The 15891-nt window shown below is 59.7% G+C and overlaps 1 protein-coding gene and 1 long non-coding RNA gene across 3 annotated transcripts; one reads left to right on the forward strand and one right to left on the reverse strand.

The window, feature by feature from the left end:
• Positions 1-568: 568 nt before the first annotated feature.
• Positions 569-11192, reverse strand: LOC138061840 (uncharacterized). The gene is made up of 4 exons (XR_011135823.1): positions 10967-11192; positions 7775-9326; positions 1407-1591; positions 569-756 (listed from the first exon to the last, which is right to left on the reverse strand). It is a non-coding gene; the product is annotated as an uncharacterized lncRNA (long non-coding RNA).
• Positions 11193-12139: 947 nt separating this feature from the next.
• Positions 12140-14257, forward strand: HES4 (hes family bHLH transcription factor 4). 2 transcript variants are annotated; one of them, XM_068915853.1, is made up of 4 exons: positions 12140-12352; positions 12520-12615; positions 13168-13255; positions 13341-14257. In XM_068915853.1, exons 1-4 carry the CDS (start codon positions 12242-12244, stop codon positions 13892-13894), a joined length of 849 nt encoding a protein of 282 aa, XP_068771954.1. In that variant the 5' UTR covers positions 12140-12241; the 3' UTR covers positions 13895-14257. The 2 variants fall into 2 exon arrangements, with proteins under 2 accessions (XP_068771954.1, XP_068771953.1); XM_068915852.1 differs by having other exon boundaries at positions 12143-12436.
• Positions 14258-15891: the final 1634 nt, after the last annotated feature.

The raw sequence follows: 15891 nt of genomic DNA on the forward strand, positions 1-15891 counted from the left end.
GGGACAAGGTTGTGGGTAGGAAAAGAGGCCACGCTTGCAGGAGCTGCCTGCACGGTACTCCTCCACGCAGGAAGAGAGGGCGGCAGAGAGGGGTGGCAGCCGGCAGCAGAAGGGGTGGCGCGGCTCCCGGCAGCCCAGCCAGCGCGCCGAGGGTAGGGATGTTGGTTACGTGGCCGTAACCAACCCTGCCTAAGCCTGACACCTCCCCGTCGGCGGCCGTCGCGGTGTCGTTAGCGGGGCTGGTAGGACGCAGCCGCTCATCTCATTTTAGAACGCAGGAAACTACCTTAAAAGCATTTGCCATCTTGTTAAAATCCCCCCAAAAGCCACCGACCGATAAGCAGCACTGCCGAAGTTTCGGCGCCTCTCCCCTTCCCCGCTCCACACGCACACTTAAGTCGCTGATTCGCCCCTCGGGCTCTTCTCCTTAACCCGAGCCAACAGGGTTCCCTGCGCCCAGCCACCAGCCCCGCGCTCGGAGGCAGCTCTTCACGCGCCGTCCCACAGCAGCCAACCAACCTGCCTGCACCCAAACGCCCTGCGAGATTTTTTGCAAGGCAGCAGGTTTCAGCTGCTGCAAGCTGCCATTGTATTTAATGCACGGCAGTGAGGTGTATCGTTAATGCATTAATTATTCACAGAGCGCCAGACGGGCATGCAGAAGATCAGACAGCGAGAGCTGGCTCCCAGCGAGCTCCCGGATTCTCCTTATGTCAAGACTCGTTCTTCAGTCAGAGACACATCGCCATTGGCCACCTGCATGTGACAAGACGGTCCTTGTTAAAACCCCAATTAGCAAATACTAAGGTAGGCTCAAAACCTGATTCTGCCAAGCCAGACAGGCACCCACTTTCCACCCCCCCCCCTTTTTTTTTTAAACAAAGGTTGCCTGTAGTTAACGTAGTTGAGGGTGAGAAGAGGGCTGTGGACGGGCACTGCAGGACTCCAGCGCCTGGCGCAGAACCGCAGGGTGAAACTCGGCATGCGAAGCCAACGGGCTCCGGCCTGCCAAGGGGCAGCAGGGGTGGCACCCCGGGGCCGGGGCGCTGCCGCCCGCCTCCCGGAGCTGCTCCCAGGCCTGCTGCGCCGAGTCGGAGCCGAGCAGGGACGGAGCAGAAAGGACCAGGGATGCCACCGATGTGTTGGTGGGACTCCTGCGAGGAGCTTCAGGCCCCGGCTCGCCCGGGCCGAGGCGGGGGGGTCACGTCCCTGCCCCGTGCAAAGGGCAGTGCCGCAGCCCCACGGGAGACGGGGACTCTGAGCCTCGCACCAGGTTCCCGTTTAGGGTAGATGAGATCTTGTCCTTCTCTGACACGCTTGCAGCGCGGCGGAGGTACCTCTACCCATGTGCAGCAGGCCCACCAGGCCAGGAAGACTTGCTGTCGGAAAGGGTGGAGAGCACTTGCCGCTTCCGCCCGGCAGCCAGAAGTGTTTTTGCCCCGACGGCTGTGCCGAGGTCAGCGTGCACGCAGGAGAGCTGAGGCCGGCTGGACCGCCGGACGTCCTGGCAAACCCCAGCTCCCACGGCGGCCCTTTGACCTGGGCAAATGTCCCCGGCATCCTCTGGATGGGGCTGGTTTTGTTATTCATCCTGGGAAGTGAAGAGGGTCATTCAAAGCACCTTAGCAATCGGAGCAGTTTGAGCAGTTTCCCTTTCATCGCTGGCTTCCAGTTGCCATAAACCATTCAGGTAGAGCGATAAAGGTTAAGTACTGCAAACAGGCCAGACAGACACTGCAGGTCCTTTCATCCAGGCATATACTAGGGAAGCACCTTCCACCATTAAGGAAGCTGTTCAGCCAGGGACCTGCTAGGGAGAGGGCAGAGAAACCTGCCCGGCCGCTTCAGGACAGGCTGAGTTAGCTGGGAAGTTACAGAACGGGCAAGGGATGGGCAGAAGCAGGGACAACCGCTCTCCTCTGCAGAGAACAGGCAGAGACCGGTGCTTTAGGTCAACCACGGCGCCGTCGCTGCCCCCACCAGCAGCGCCTCGGATGTCCTCGTCTGCGTTGCCCAGCGTGCCCAGCTCTGACCCCACGCACGGCGTGGGTGCACGTGCAAGCACACCTTTGCACGCACGGCGCTGCAAATTAAATGCGTCTGCTGATGCTGCCCGCTACCCTGAACGTGGTCTCGCGCAGGCCATTGGCAAACCTCAGATGGGCTTGGAAGGGCCAGGAATGCAGCACTGCAGTCCTGCTCCTCCGCTTCCCTCGGTTTGAAACGTTGCAAAGATGTTTCCTCTGTTGCGCAGGGCAACTCAGCGCCCTTCTTTCCACCGAGGAGCAAAACCACACACAGTGTTATCAGCTACGGTGACAAAGGCGATCTCATCGACAGAGGAGTGGTCACTTCTCACTGGATTAGTGGGTGGAGGAGGGAAAATCAGAGCTTTTTTCCAGGGCTCAGAGGTCAGGCATCACTACCCAGAGAACGCAGGATCCCTGATTTCTTGGGGTTCCCCAGATTACCCTGTATTAGGATCCTGGCTACTTGTCCCTGAGTGGTTGTGTCCCTTCTGCTTCCTCCCACGTCTCCTACGCACGGTTCCTCAGAGCCACCAGGTAAACTGAGCGTAGGCTTGAGAATGGCTCCTCTGAGAATTTTTTTTTTTCCCCACCTTATTTTCAAACAGATTTTTTAATCCAGGGATAATCCCTTTCGTAAGACTAGCTGGTGGAAACTAGAGCAAAAGGTTGGATCATTCAGGTTCAAATTACGGAAAGAAAAAAATCCTAAGTGAAAAAGGTCTGGAGACACAACGTTCCTCCAGCAAAACTTAGGGGAGCACACGTGTCCCACGACCGCGACTTAGCTCGGGAACGCCTCAGTGTTACGCAGGGAGTGAGGGAGAGGACTGCGAGACTGGGCCTGCTGTCTCTCCTACCCACTTAGGGCAACTTTTTGCCATTCAATGCGTTTTTCCACATAAAGCTGATGCCATGAGAAACTGCGGCCTTTCTCCTGGGAGCCAATAGGGTGTTGTCCAGGGAACGGTTTTGCTCGCTGCGTGCGTCGTGGCGGCTTCTTCGCCCACTTTTAACTACGGTGAGTTTTATCAAAGAAATGAAATGGCTCTAGGTCGCGGCGACGACGGCGGGGGGATGAAGTCACAGCGTTAATCTTCTCCGCGCAGCACTGAAGAAGTGGAAACTTCCACCGAATGCCATGAAATCCTCTCCACAATGAAGTTGTTCAGAGCTGCCAATCACAAGCGCACAGCAACCTCCAGAAGTGGAAATCTGCTTGGAAGGAAAAGATCCGGCATGACGCTGGTAAGAGGAGCGCTAGCGGGATGTAGCTGAAATGTGTGCCTGTACCGGTTTTTTGCAAGCACGTGGGCAAACACATGCCTGTATGGAAACGGGAGGCTGGAAGAGCAAGGGTTGGGGCCTGAGCTTGGTTCTTTCTTTCACCTCCAGTTAAAGAAACGATCACTGAAATGCTTTTTTTTTTTCCTTCCCCCCCGGTTGTGTTGCATTAGAAACCTTCAGATGAGGTACGGCGGATCGGTCGTGCCTCCCGCGCTCTCGAACGGCGGTTCTGGAGGAGACGAGGGGGCAGCTCTCGCGCACAGCTCGGGAAGGCGCAGGAGCGCGCACGTGCGTGTAGCTGGGCGCTGCACGCGCACACCCAGGCCGCCCAGCTCCTCTCGCTCCCGCCGCCGCTGGAGGAAGCTTTGCTCGTCATTTCAGCGGAAGGGAATCCAAATCCGAAAGGAGGAGGAAAGAGTCTTATCTGCAGCAGCGTAGTTAAAAAGGCCTCTGGGAGACAGAGGAGCTTGCTTTCCACATCGGAAATAGCAGCGCTCTGAGGTCCCAAACAGAATTTTTCCTGGTGACTGCCAAAAAAAAAACCCCCAAAAAGGCATCATGAACAACCAGCACCGTAGAAAACGTTGCTTCGTCCCGTCTTCTTTGGAGTTCCTTGCGGGCTTGTTCGAGGGGAAGGGTGGGCTGGCCGTCGAGCAGACACCAAAGCGTGGCCCCAGCACCCAGGGAGCTTCGCGGGAAAGCAGGTTATCTCATTAGCGTTGTAAACAAGAGGGACTTTTTCAAAATATTTATTTTAGGAACGAAATTAAATGTTCCAGCTCTTGGGGAATTCAATTCGCCCTTTCGGCGGGTGCTAGTCAGGGCTCCCAATGCCTCAGTGCACGGCTTTAAAGGCATTTCTGCACTCTTTTGGATTAGTGACCCATTCTAACAGGTCTTCATTGACTGGGAGTGTGGGTCTCTCAAAGAGTCCATTGGATACAGCTTACAAAAGAGTTTAGCCGGAGATGAAGAGTTTACAAAAAGTTTGTAGGAAACCGTGGAGTCCTTTTAAAAGAGAATAAACTGCCACTGCTGTGTCTGGGTTGAGTTAATCTGATTAGGCCAAGCTCATCAACAGGCCCGCTGAAAAGAATGAGGGCGGGGGGGAAAGCAAGCTGCGGACGGGGCCAGGAAAAAAACTAGGGACCTTTTTACTAGTGGAGTCAAACAAAACCTATTGTTGCAGAGCATGCTTGCCTACAGATGGCAAAATGACACATCTTTTCAAAGGCAAAGCAAATATAATTGATGGCTTTCTTTTTCCAGGTATGGGAACAGACACTTAATAAGATTAAGGGAAACCAAAATGAAAGGGGCTGCGAAATACCACAGATATTTGCACGGGTTGTTTGGATGACATAGTCTTCTGAAGTTTGCCTCCTCTGCCTCAAACCTGGAGGGGGGGGGGAAAAACCCCACCCCAATACGAGTCGCCTGTGCTGCTAGGTTCCTTAGGAAGGCGCGGGTATCGTTTGCCCCTGCACCTGCCGAAATCCGTGCTCTTGCAAAGCCCCCCGAGTCGGGCAGCCGAGGAGCGGAGCAGGAGGAAAGCAACGCTTTCGACTCTGCCTGATAGAGCCGGAAGGCGTCAGGCAGCTGGCTGCTCCGCTCCCTTCTTGCCCCAGCCGTGCCAGCCGCTTTCCTCGCTCAGCAGCGGGCTGCAGCGGGCGAGCGTCCTCCTCCTCCCGGCTCGCGCGGCCACGGGCACGGCTCCTGGCGGAGCAGCCGCGGCCAGGACGGAGCAGGCGAGCGGGCTCAGCACCCGGCCAGGCGCGCGCTGCCACCGCCACCACCCTGGCAGGAAAGGGGCTGTGCAGGGCCAGGCTCCGCGGGGCTGGGGGGGGGACAAAAAGGAAGCGGCAGCATGCCCGCCTCATCCCGTTTTAGAGATGGTTATTGGGGGCAAAGGAAAAGCCTAGCTAAAACCCCTCTCGGAAAGTCACAGCGCTGCCCTGGCCTTCTCAGGAGATGCCCCAGGCCTTCTACTTTGAGCAGCTAGAGCCGTGCTTGGGTTTAACGTAGGCAGCCCGTATAATTAAGAACAGTATCAGTGGTAAGGCATGTAAGGAGATTTATTCCCCCCACCCAGGCCACTTAATACAGATGTAATTGACTCTATTTTCTGCTTTCTGCACATGCATTGCCGCAACTCAGCCCCTATTATCCATCAACAAATGAACAGGATCCAGTGAAAGGGACCTCTTCAGCCGGGGCTGGTTTTAGAGAATGGAGCACTGGGCTGTGTTAAATCTGGACACAACGCGGTTTCATTCCCTTCCTTTTTATCTCCGCCGCCTTTTGAAGACGTTTTCCCGTTCAGAGTAAGTCAGCAAATATGTGTTTGGGCAAAGCGTTGGCGCTTGCTGAAGACGGGAACATCTGTTTCAATCAGCTGGTCTATTCTGCCGCTGCAACGCAACGGCGGCGCGCAGCGCTCGGAGACAAAGCCAGGGCTCCGTCTTCAGAAAAAGGTTTTTTGTGTTTGCCGCTGCAGTTTTCTTTCGCTAAAATTTATCAGGGCGGGGAAGGAGGAAGGGAGGTGAGAAAAGAAATTAAAACCCATTTGCTTCGTAGCAAAAGAGCTCCAGAAAATCTCCATTTCTAAGGCTGCAAAACTCCTACCGTGTTACCATCGTTGCCTTCTCACAGCTAGTTTCGCATCCCTGAAAAGGATGTCCTTAACAGCAGCCGGCGCAATGCATAAGGGTTTATTAGCACAGACGGTGATTTGCTTAGAAACATCTTAGCGTGCAGCCAAAAAAGTCCCCCCGCTTCCTCGGAGCAAAAGAGCGCCTTCGGTTTACCGCTAACTGCGTGACTGCGTCCAGCGGGACGGGGCAGCCCAAGCGGCCGGTACCTGTCGGGGGGCCGGGAAGGTGCCCGCGCGAGCGCCGAAAACCGCGCGCAGACGCCGGGCCCGAGGGACCCAAACGCACGGATTGAGGACGGGAAAGCATCTGGCACGCCCCAAGCCGCAACGCTACCGAAAAGCCGACTCCTGGGCCGCCCCGGGAGCCGCAGGACGCCGGTGACTGCTTTCAGCCGACGGGCACGTTACGCTCCAGAGGCACGAAGGAGGCCGTGCTAGGTTCGAAAAGGCCGCGCGGGGCAGAAGGCCGCGCCGCCATCCGTGACACGTCCTAGTCTGCTGAAGAACCTCCTCGCGACCTGCCAGACCTTAACGTCTTAATTTCTCCTTCGGCATGCCCTTTGGCACGCTACGCCAAGTGACGTGCGGCAGGGGGGTGATTGCACGGGATAAAGCAGAGGGAAACCCAGGCGGGATTATAGCCCGCTCCCCGGGCAAACAGGAGCTGGAGGGGCTGACCGCAGCCACAGCTGTCTGCCCCGACAATGCCCAGAGCAAACAATTCCTCGGGAACAAGGCCCGACCAGCGGCACAAACAGGCAGGACTTGGGAAGGAGACAAAAACCTGCATTCAGCCCCCTGGGATCCCGAGCCTTTTATGAGCTTTTTCACCCCAGCTGCAAGCTTTTGAGTTCCCCTTCAAAATTTTAGCAGCTTCGCTGTAATAAAATTGGGTTTAGTGATCAAAGGGAGTTGAGGATCCAGTGCATATCCGGGCTGGGCTGGGGCAAGCGGAGACCTTCACCAGCAGTTTGTTCTCTTCTGTTCTCTCTCGTCTAATCAAACACAAATATTAGGATTAATAACCTGTCTCATGTTGTCGGTTTTCAGGAGGGAAAGAGCCTTTAAGCTGTTTTTTTAAAACAACACAGCATGTGTGGACATGACAGTTTTTTACGGGCTCGAGATTAAATATATAGGACATGCCTAGAAAGGAATCACAGGGATTTTCACATAAGCCTCAAGAAGGAAAATCCCAGTTCTCCATCTATTGGCAGTTTAAAGGCTTTCACTTTGCCAGTGGGTATCCGGGACAGGTTATTTGTGACACAAACTGTAGAAACAAAATTGTACCAAGCTGGAATACTATTAAACGCATGGGAATAATCGCATTATTTCCAGTTGCCCTGTAAGGCACCAATGGTGCTTTTCATGTCTTTGGCATCTCCTTGTGGACCTCGCTCATGAAACGCGTTGAAGACAAAACGGTGCGTAAACGAGACGGGCACGACCTGCGACGGAGAAAAGCGGCTCGCGGGGAGCGAAGCCCTTACGAGGAAGAGCCCCCGCGCGCTCTGCTGAGCCCCGCTCTGCTCCGACGGCAGCACGGCCCCACGGCGCCCCAGCGCAGCGGGTAGCACGCAGCCCGACCCGCCAGCCCCGACCTTTGCTCGGGGCGGTATCCGCGCTCCCAGACCCACGGCTGGGGACGGGGGCGCGCTTTCCAGCACGCTCGCTGCCAGCGCGCGGAGCCCGACCCAGAGGAGGCGGCAGCGGGGAGGCAGCGCGCTTGGGTCCCCTCCTGCCGGCTAAATTCCCACGGAGCGGGGATGCAAAATATTGCAGAACGGGGTCTGCCGGGAAATACCTCTTTCATTCCCAGCGCCGCTGGCTCGGTCACCTACTGCAGGTTGCCCTGTGAACTCAAGGGCGACAGGGCAGGCGCTAGGGAACAGGCTTATGATTCACCCCGGAGTCTAATTAATGGAGCAATTCAGTCAACGTGCAGTGATTTTATAACGTCAGTATTGCTGTTTGCGTTACTGCCCCCGAGCAGTCGTTATAAGAAGACAGTTCCAAGACGCGGTTAAGCTCTCCCTTCTTGGGAGGGTTTTGCAAACCAACCTTTGGCTCAGATTTGCAGCCGCCAACGCTATCGAAGCGTTCGCCGAAGTGCAAAGCGAGATTTGGTGCCAAGCAGCAAAACATCTTCAGCGCACCCCTCCTGGGGTAGGACCGAATTCTGGCTTAATCTGACGTTACTTAAGGAAATGAGAGCCTGTCCCCAAACTCAACAGAGCTTTGAAACCTGAACGCATGTGAAATTTGAGGAGAGAGGCTGTGCGTTATGTCAGAGTTTTAGAACGACAAAAATCCTCTTAGTCTCTTCCATGGGGCAGAATTCCCTCTGCAGAGGAGCACGGCCAACAATCGCTGCTCCCGGAGCGGGAATTGCAGCAGTTGAGGTAGTTTCTGTTGAAAAACTTGCTCATTTGATGTGAATTTTTCGCTGTAATTACATAATTGATGCATTTGGCATGAACCGTCAAAGGAGGGGCACTGTCTTTGTTAGCAGTCATTTCCTCACCGTCTTCTTAGGTGAGCAAGGGAGGCTGCACAAAGGGCTGCTGTTCTGCACGCCACCGGTCTCGTAAGAAAACAGATCCCTGAACTCTCCCGATCAGATTTACGGAGCCCTATATCTATTTTTCCTTCAGTAAGACAACGGGCACCTCGATGCACTTTCTGCAAAGGAATATGCTAGAACTTGGGGGCGTTTCGAAAGGTAGCACCGGAGGCACAAATGCGGGAAACCAACTGGCCTCCCACACACCAGGAATCGTCTGTCATTCAGCCACGAACTGCTATTTCTATGGTCACGCGTGCTTTAGCATGACGGACAAAAAGGGTCCTGCAACAAATATATTCCCTTAGACCCCTTGACAAATATATTCCCTTAGATCGCTCGACGTTTGCGGGAAGGGGATGTCATGTTTTACAGTCCGTCTTACGTGCGTGCGTTAGGTAGTCTGTATATGGCAAACCCCCTAAAACTGCGCCTAAAGTGAAAGGCCTGGAATCTGATTCATCAATGAGATCCAAAATGTTTCCAAGAGTTTTTCTTCCTTTCCTCCTTCCATGTGACCTTCTGGATCCCTCCAGCGCCCCTCTTAACCCCCTTAAAGCACCCGGCGCGCATGAACAAACGTATCATGGCCCGCCGGCAGGGTGAAGGTGCTGGGTTTATGCACGGCCCCGTTGCAAGCGCTGGGTTTATGCACGGCCCCGTTGCAAGTGCTGGGTTTGTGCACGCATCGCTGTGCCACGTGCTGGCTGCAAGCCCTGTGTCCGCAGAGGAGGCTGGGGGGCTGGTCGGCGCCCGGCGCTGGAGCTCGCCACGCTTCCTCGCCTCTCCAGCTCTGCTCAGAAAAAGGTTTCCGAGTGACTTTTTAATGCAGTCCCCGGGTGACTGACAGCACTGTTCCCCTTGCTGGCGTCGCTGCCGGCGCCAGGGGACAAATGGGAAATCCCTTGGCCCAAGGCCATTCCCACAGGGAATTCCCAGCCCGGCTGGGGCAGGAGCAGGGCGCCTGGTGCCACGGGATGCCTGGTGCTGCAGGATGCCCAGCACCACGGGATGCCCAGCACCGCGGGATGCCCAGCGCTGCAGGATGCCCAGCACCACGGGATGCCCAGCGCTGCAGCATGCCCAGCACTGCGGGATGCCCAGCACCACGGGATGCCCAGTGCTGCGGGATGCCCAGCGCTGCAGGATGCCCAGCACCACGGGATGCCCAGCGCTGCAGCATGCCCAGCACTGCGGGATGCCCAGCACCACGGGATGCCCAGTGCTGCGGGATGCCCAGTGCTGCAGCATGCCCAGCACCACGGGATGCCCAGCGCTGCAGGATGCCCAGCGCTGCAGCATGCCCAGCACTGCGGGATGCCCAGCACCACGGGATGCCCAGCACCACGGGATGCCCAGTGCTGCAGCATGCCCAGCACCACGGGATGCCCAGCGCTGCAGGATGCCCAGCGCTGCAGCATGCCCAGCACTGCAGGATGCCCAGCACCACGGGATGCCCAGCGCTGCAGCATGCCCAGCGCTGCAGGATGCCCAGCACCGCGGGATGCCCAGTGCTGCAGCATGCCCAGCGCTGCGGGATGCCCAGCACTGCAGCATGCCCAGCACTGCAGGATGCCCAGTGCTGCGGGATGCCCAGCACCGCGGGATGCCCAGCACCACGGGATGCCCAGCACTGCGGGATGCCCAGCGCTGCAGGATGCCCAGCACCGCGGGATGCCCAGCACTGCGGGATGCCCAGCACCGCGGGATGCCCAGCGCTGCAGGATGCCCAGCACCGCGGGATGCCCAGCACTGCAGTCTTTGAGCTGGGAGGTCCGGGCCCCGGAGGGGCAGCCGGGCCAGAGGGGAGCTCTGAGCTCCGGGGGCGAGGGGCAGCCTGTGCCGGGTCTGGGCAGGATGGGACGCGGGCAGGGAAAGGGAGTGAGGGGACGCGAGCCGCGGCGGACGGCGGCAGAGCCGTAGGCGCGTTCCTCCTTCTCTTCACCCCTGCCCGGTGGGTCGGGGGGCCAGGCCGCGGCTCAGGCGCGCGACGCGGCCCCCTTCCCAGGCCGACGCTGCCTTCGTGCAGGCGGTCCGGCAGCTGCCACGCGTTTCCTCCGGGGCCGGGCTGAGGCCGCCAAACTCACTTCACTTGTGCTTTAACACCAGAGACAGGCCACGGGTTAAAACAGCTGGGGCAGGAAAAGTCTTCTGGGGGGGGGGCGGGGGAATGAAACAAGGAGGGCGTCTCAAACGGAGCAGACAAACCGAGGCAGTTTGGGGAGAGCCACAAACCCTTGCCCGGCAGCCGCGCCGCGGGTGCGAGGTGGGAAAGGGTGCTGGAGGCGCGCTCCTCTGGCTTTTGCTTTCCTTCTGCTTTCGCCTTCTGGCTCCTTGGGGGAGCTGTGCAAGGCGTCAGTGCCCAGGTAGCCGGCCAAACCCGCGAGTTGCTGCCCCCCCCGCCGCGACCCCCGTGCACGCTTGCCGCCTCACCCTGGCTGCTCTGCAGCGCCTCTGCCCCCTCTGCACCCTACGCGCGCCTCCAGCCGCCCGGGCGCTCCTCGTTAGTTGCTCCCGCCTCGGTGCTGCGCGCGAGGAGGAGGAGGAGGAGGAGGAGGAGGAGGAATTTCCCAAGACAGGGAGAAAGACCAAAAAAAAAAAAGTGCAAGGAAGGAAGGGGGGGGGGCGATGCGCTGCGGCTGGGGCTCCGCTCCGCAGCGGCGGGACAAGAGAGGCACTGTTCGCCGCGGGCCACCGCGGCGGCGGGGGCGGGGTTTTCCCATGGCGGCCCGGCGGGCGGTGCGCGCCCGCGGCCGCGCGGCGCAGGAAGCCGCCAGCGCTCTGGCACGTGCTCCCGGGGCGGCGGCGGCGGCGGCGGCGCGCGCGCGCGGGGCGGCGGGCGGGGAAGGCGGGGGAGCGCGCGCGCCCCGGCGCTGGAGGCACGAGCAGGGCGCGCGGCCCGCTTGATTGACAGCGGGGGCGGCCGGCAGCCAATGGGCGGCGGCGCCGCCGGCAGCCCCCCCCCGCCCCCCGCCCATTGGCTGGCTGGCGGGCGGCCGGCCGGCCGCGGCCTCGCGTGCCGCGCCAGCTGCCGCCGCAGCTGGCAGCAGCTGGCGGAGGGCGGGGGGAGGTGGCGGCGGGCGCCGCGCGGGCTGCGGGCGCGGCGGGGGGCGGGGGGGCCGGGGTCGGGGCGCTGCGCCCCTGCCCGCGTCGCACACGCGTGTCGCGCTGGTCGGGGTGGGGCGGCGGCGGCTGCTGAGCGCTTCCCCTGCTTTCCGCCAGGGCCGCCCGCAGCCGCTTGGGGCGGCGGTGCACGGCGCCGGGGAGGAGGTGTCCGCGTCCCCCGCCCCGCGCGGCTGCTGGCGGAGGGTTGCGCGGGCAGCTCCGCCGCGGCGCGGCACGGCGCCGGGGGAAAGGGTGGAGGGGGGGGGGGGGAAGCCGCCCGCCGCCCACGTGGCCGCGCGCCCCGCCGCGGGGAGGCCGGCGCGCGTGACGGACAGGCGGCGGGGGCGCGGGCCAATGGGAGGGCGGGCCGCGCGGCGGCCGGCGCCGGGGCGGGCGCCCATTGGCTGGGCGGGAGTGTGGGAAAGAATGCGGCGGCGGTTTCACACGAATGGGGAGCCGCCGCCGGGTATAAAGGGCGGGGGGGCGCCGGCCGCCGGCACTGCCGCCGCGGCGCGCGCCCCAGCACCCGCCGCACGCGCCGCCGCCGCCCGCCTCGCCCCGCGCCGCCCCTGCAGCGCCTGCAGCCGGGCGAGCGAGCGAGCGATGCCCGCCGACACGGGCATGGAGAAGCCGACCGCCTCGCCCATCGCGGGGGCGCCGGCCAGCGCCAGCCACACGCCGGACAAGCCGCGGAGCGCCAGCGAGCACCGCAAGGTAAATGGCGGGTGCCGGCCGGGGCGGAGCGGCGGCGGCGGTGGCGGCGGCGCTGGATGGCGGCGAGCCCGCGGCCGTGCTGAGGTCGGTGCCGGGGCCGGGGGCAGCGGGCCGGGGGCAGCGGGCCGGGCCGGGCAGGGCAGTCACCGCCTGCGCTCTTCCCGCAGTCCTCCAAGCCCATCATGGAGAAGCGGCGCCGGGCGAGGATCAACGAGAGCCTGGGGCAGCTCAAGACGCTCATCCTGGACGCGCTGAAGAAGGATGTAAGTGGGGGCGGGGGGGCCCGGGTGCATGGTGGGGCGCACCGGGGTGGGGAGGGGGTCCCGGGTGCATGGTGGGGTGCACGGCAGGGGAGCGCACCGGGGCAGCGAGGGGGTCTCGGGTGCACGGTGCGGTGCACCGGGGTGGTGGATCCTGGGTGCACGGCAGAGGGGTGCATGGTGCGTTGCACCGGGGTGGTGGATCGTGGGTGCACGGTGTGGTGCACGGCAGGGGGGTGCACCCGGGTGGGGAGGGGCTCCCGAGTGCATGGTTGGGGGGGGCCTGGTGGTGGGTGCTGGTTGCCCAGTGGGGTACACTGGTGCAGGGATATGGGGTGCATGGTGGTGGTGGGTGCTGGGTGCACTGAACTGGTGGGAGGTGCCAGGTGCATGGCTAGGGCAGCCTGGGTGGTGGGTGCCTTGGGTGGGTGGTGGATGCACTGGGCTGGGGGGGCCCAGGCGGTGGGTGCCGGGTGCACGGTGAGGGGGGGCCCAGGCGGTGGGTGCCGGCCGCACGGCCCGGCAGCAGCACTAACGCGGCGGCTCCCCGCGCAGAGCTCGCGGCACTCCAAGCTGGAGAAGGCCGACATCCTGGAGATGACGGTGAAGCACCTGCGGAACCTGCAGCGGGCGCAGATGACAGGTGAGCGGGGACCCCCGAGGGCCCCCCCGGCGTGGGGTGGGGGGCTCCGGGCCCGCCGCTCACCCCGACCCTCCTTGCCTTCCAGCCGCGCTCAGCGCTGACCCCACCGTCCTCGGCAAGTACCGGGCCGGATTCAACGAGTGCATGAACGAGGTGACGCGGTTCCTGTCCACCTGCGAAGGGGTGAACGCCGACGTGCGCACCCGTCTGCTCAGTCACCTCTCCGCTTGCCTGGGCCAGATCGTGGCCATGAATTACCCGCCGCCGCCGCCGGCCGGCCAGCCCGCACATCTGGCACAGCCTCTGCACGTTCAGCTGCCGCCCGCCGCCGCCGCAGCGATGCCCGTGCCCTGCAAACTGAACCCTGCCGAAGCGCTGTCCCCCAAGGTCTACGGAGGCTTCCAGCTCGTCCCCGCTACCGACGGCCAGTTCGCTTTCCTCATCCCTAACCCGGCTTTTCCTCCGAGCTCCGGACCGGTTATTCCCCTGTACGGCAACGCGGCGGGCGGCTCGGCGGCGGCCACCCCGGCCGCGTCCCCCGTGCAGGGGTTGACGTCATTTGGGGGCAGCATCGTTCCGGCGTCCCAAGCGGGAAGTCCCGTCGGAGAGCGCAGCGAGTCCGTCTGGAGGCCTTGGTGACTTGCCAGAAGCAACTGCCCCCGAAAAAACTCTGTTGGCTCCGTTGTATGGAGCCCTGTTACTCTCTTTTTTTTTTTAAAGCAGATTTAAACGGGAAAGGAAGAAGACCTCATGATGAACAATCTATTTATTATTTTCAGAGGTTGGGATCTCGATTTGTATTTTTACTCCTTTAAAATGCCTTTATTTGAGATACTTTTTTAAAAAAAAAAAAAAATGAAAAATAGTTTTGTAACAAATATTCAAAGTATAATGCCAAAGTTGTTTGTATCCCACTTGTGTCTGTGTGTGTGTGCGTGCCTGTGCTCAAACTCCCTCCCACCCTGAAAGTTGCAGGTGTTTAAATAAATTCTTTGAAATAGAGGTCTATTTTTCTCCTTTCATTTAGGTGGGGGCGGAGTGGGCAGGGACGAGCTGATCCTGTGCGTGCCAGCCCCACGAACCGGCGGGGAGCGATCTTCGTGACCTTAACTAAGGCTGTTGGAAGGGATCCCTGCGGGGGGGGAGTGAAAGGTGGGGGGAGCTGTGCAAAACATCTGGGACCTCTGTAAATACAGGCCTCCTGCTCGAAAGGAAAGGGCAAGTCTTAAATACGTGCTCCTTGAATCTGAGATTTAAAAAAAAAAAAGCTATTCTTGATACCTGTTCAGGGGAAAGTTATTGGAAATAATATTTTCCCCCCTGTTGAGATTTCACTCTTTACCCCTTTTTTTTTTTTTTCTTTTTTTGGGGGTGGGGTGGTATGTGCAAAAGTTACTATGCTGCCTAGAAAAGAGGCAAGAAAGTCTGTCCCTATTGTGAGGAGGGTAATTAGGAGGTATAAAGGGTCTCATCGAGTATGCAGCGGGCTCTTTGGGAAGTTGGGAACCCTATTGAAATGCCTGGGAACTCGGAGCTGAGGGTTAATGTGTGCCTTTTTTTTTTTTTTCCCCCCTCTTTCCACTGGCATTGACAGGGCCAGATAGACTCTGATACTCAATGCTGTTGTAAATTCAATTGCCCGCTCTCACAATGCCTACCTCATAAAAGAGAATAACTCAGGGTTGTGGCTTTTTTTTTTTTTTTCCCCTCCTCCTCCTCCTTTCCCCCCTCTCTCTTTCTGCAGTAAGCAAGGGGACTGAGGGCAAAGACAGTTTTGCCACCCATTCTGATTCTCCCCCAGCGCTTGAATCGTGGCCAAATGGAAGCGGTTGCAGCCTCACACGCACAGCGTTCGCCCCTTCCAAGCGTCGCCAATTAAGGGGCCGCGGCCTGGAGAAAGAGCATCAAGAGCGGAGGCACGGCGTGGAAGGGAAAGCTCTGTGCGCTGCAAGTGCAGGAAGCTGGGGGGGGCCGGGGGGGAGGCATCAGGTAAGCTCGGAGAGGAAAAAGCCCCCCAAATGACATGCATGCGTGCCACAGCCAAGTCTAGAGGTGCCACCCATCTCGGCCAGGCTTCCTCCGTCCCTGAGTCAGTGGGAGCCCCATAGGCAAAGGGGCATATCCGTTCTCCTGAACAGCTCCCCCCCCCCCTCAAATCCTAGGGTTTTTCCTGGCAGCTGTGCTAGCTGGGTTGGGCTGCGGAGGGACCAGCCGTGTTTCAGCTCAGAGAGTGACTTGACATTTGCAGAGCCGCCAATTAACTCAACGGATCCATTTTTTTAGAAGGTAAATGCAATTTCGTGTTTCAAGGTTTAATTCTATTAGCAATTAGGTTGCAGCTCCTATGAGAATATGGTAGTGGGGGGGGGGGAGAGGGAATAAAGCAGATTTTTGCACTTCTGAAGGAATTGTCCTTTTTAGGTGTTTATCAGATTTTGGCCAAGGTGAGAGACAGGCGTGAGGGCTGCTTAGAGCCGGGTGCTGATCCAGCCCAGTAATTCCTGCGCACCTAAGCGTGGGCAATCAATCAAGGACGGGGGAAAAAAAAAAGAAACCCTTCACTCTCAGACCCGAGAGGAGGTATCCGTTTGAATCAGGAGGTTCCCAGGAGCTTTCGTTATGCAATCACCGGCATG

This window comes from Struthio camelus, chromosome 21, assembly GCF_040807025.1.
Source record: "Struthio camelus isolate bStrCam1 chromosome 21, bStrCam1.hap1, whole genome shotgun sequence".
NCBI classification, from domain to species: Eukaryota; Metazoa; Chordata; class Aves; order Struthioniformes; family Struthionidae; genus Struthio; species Struthio camelus.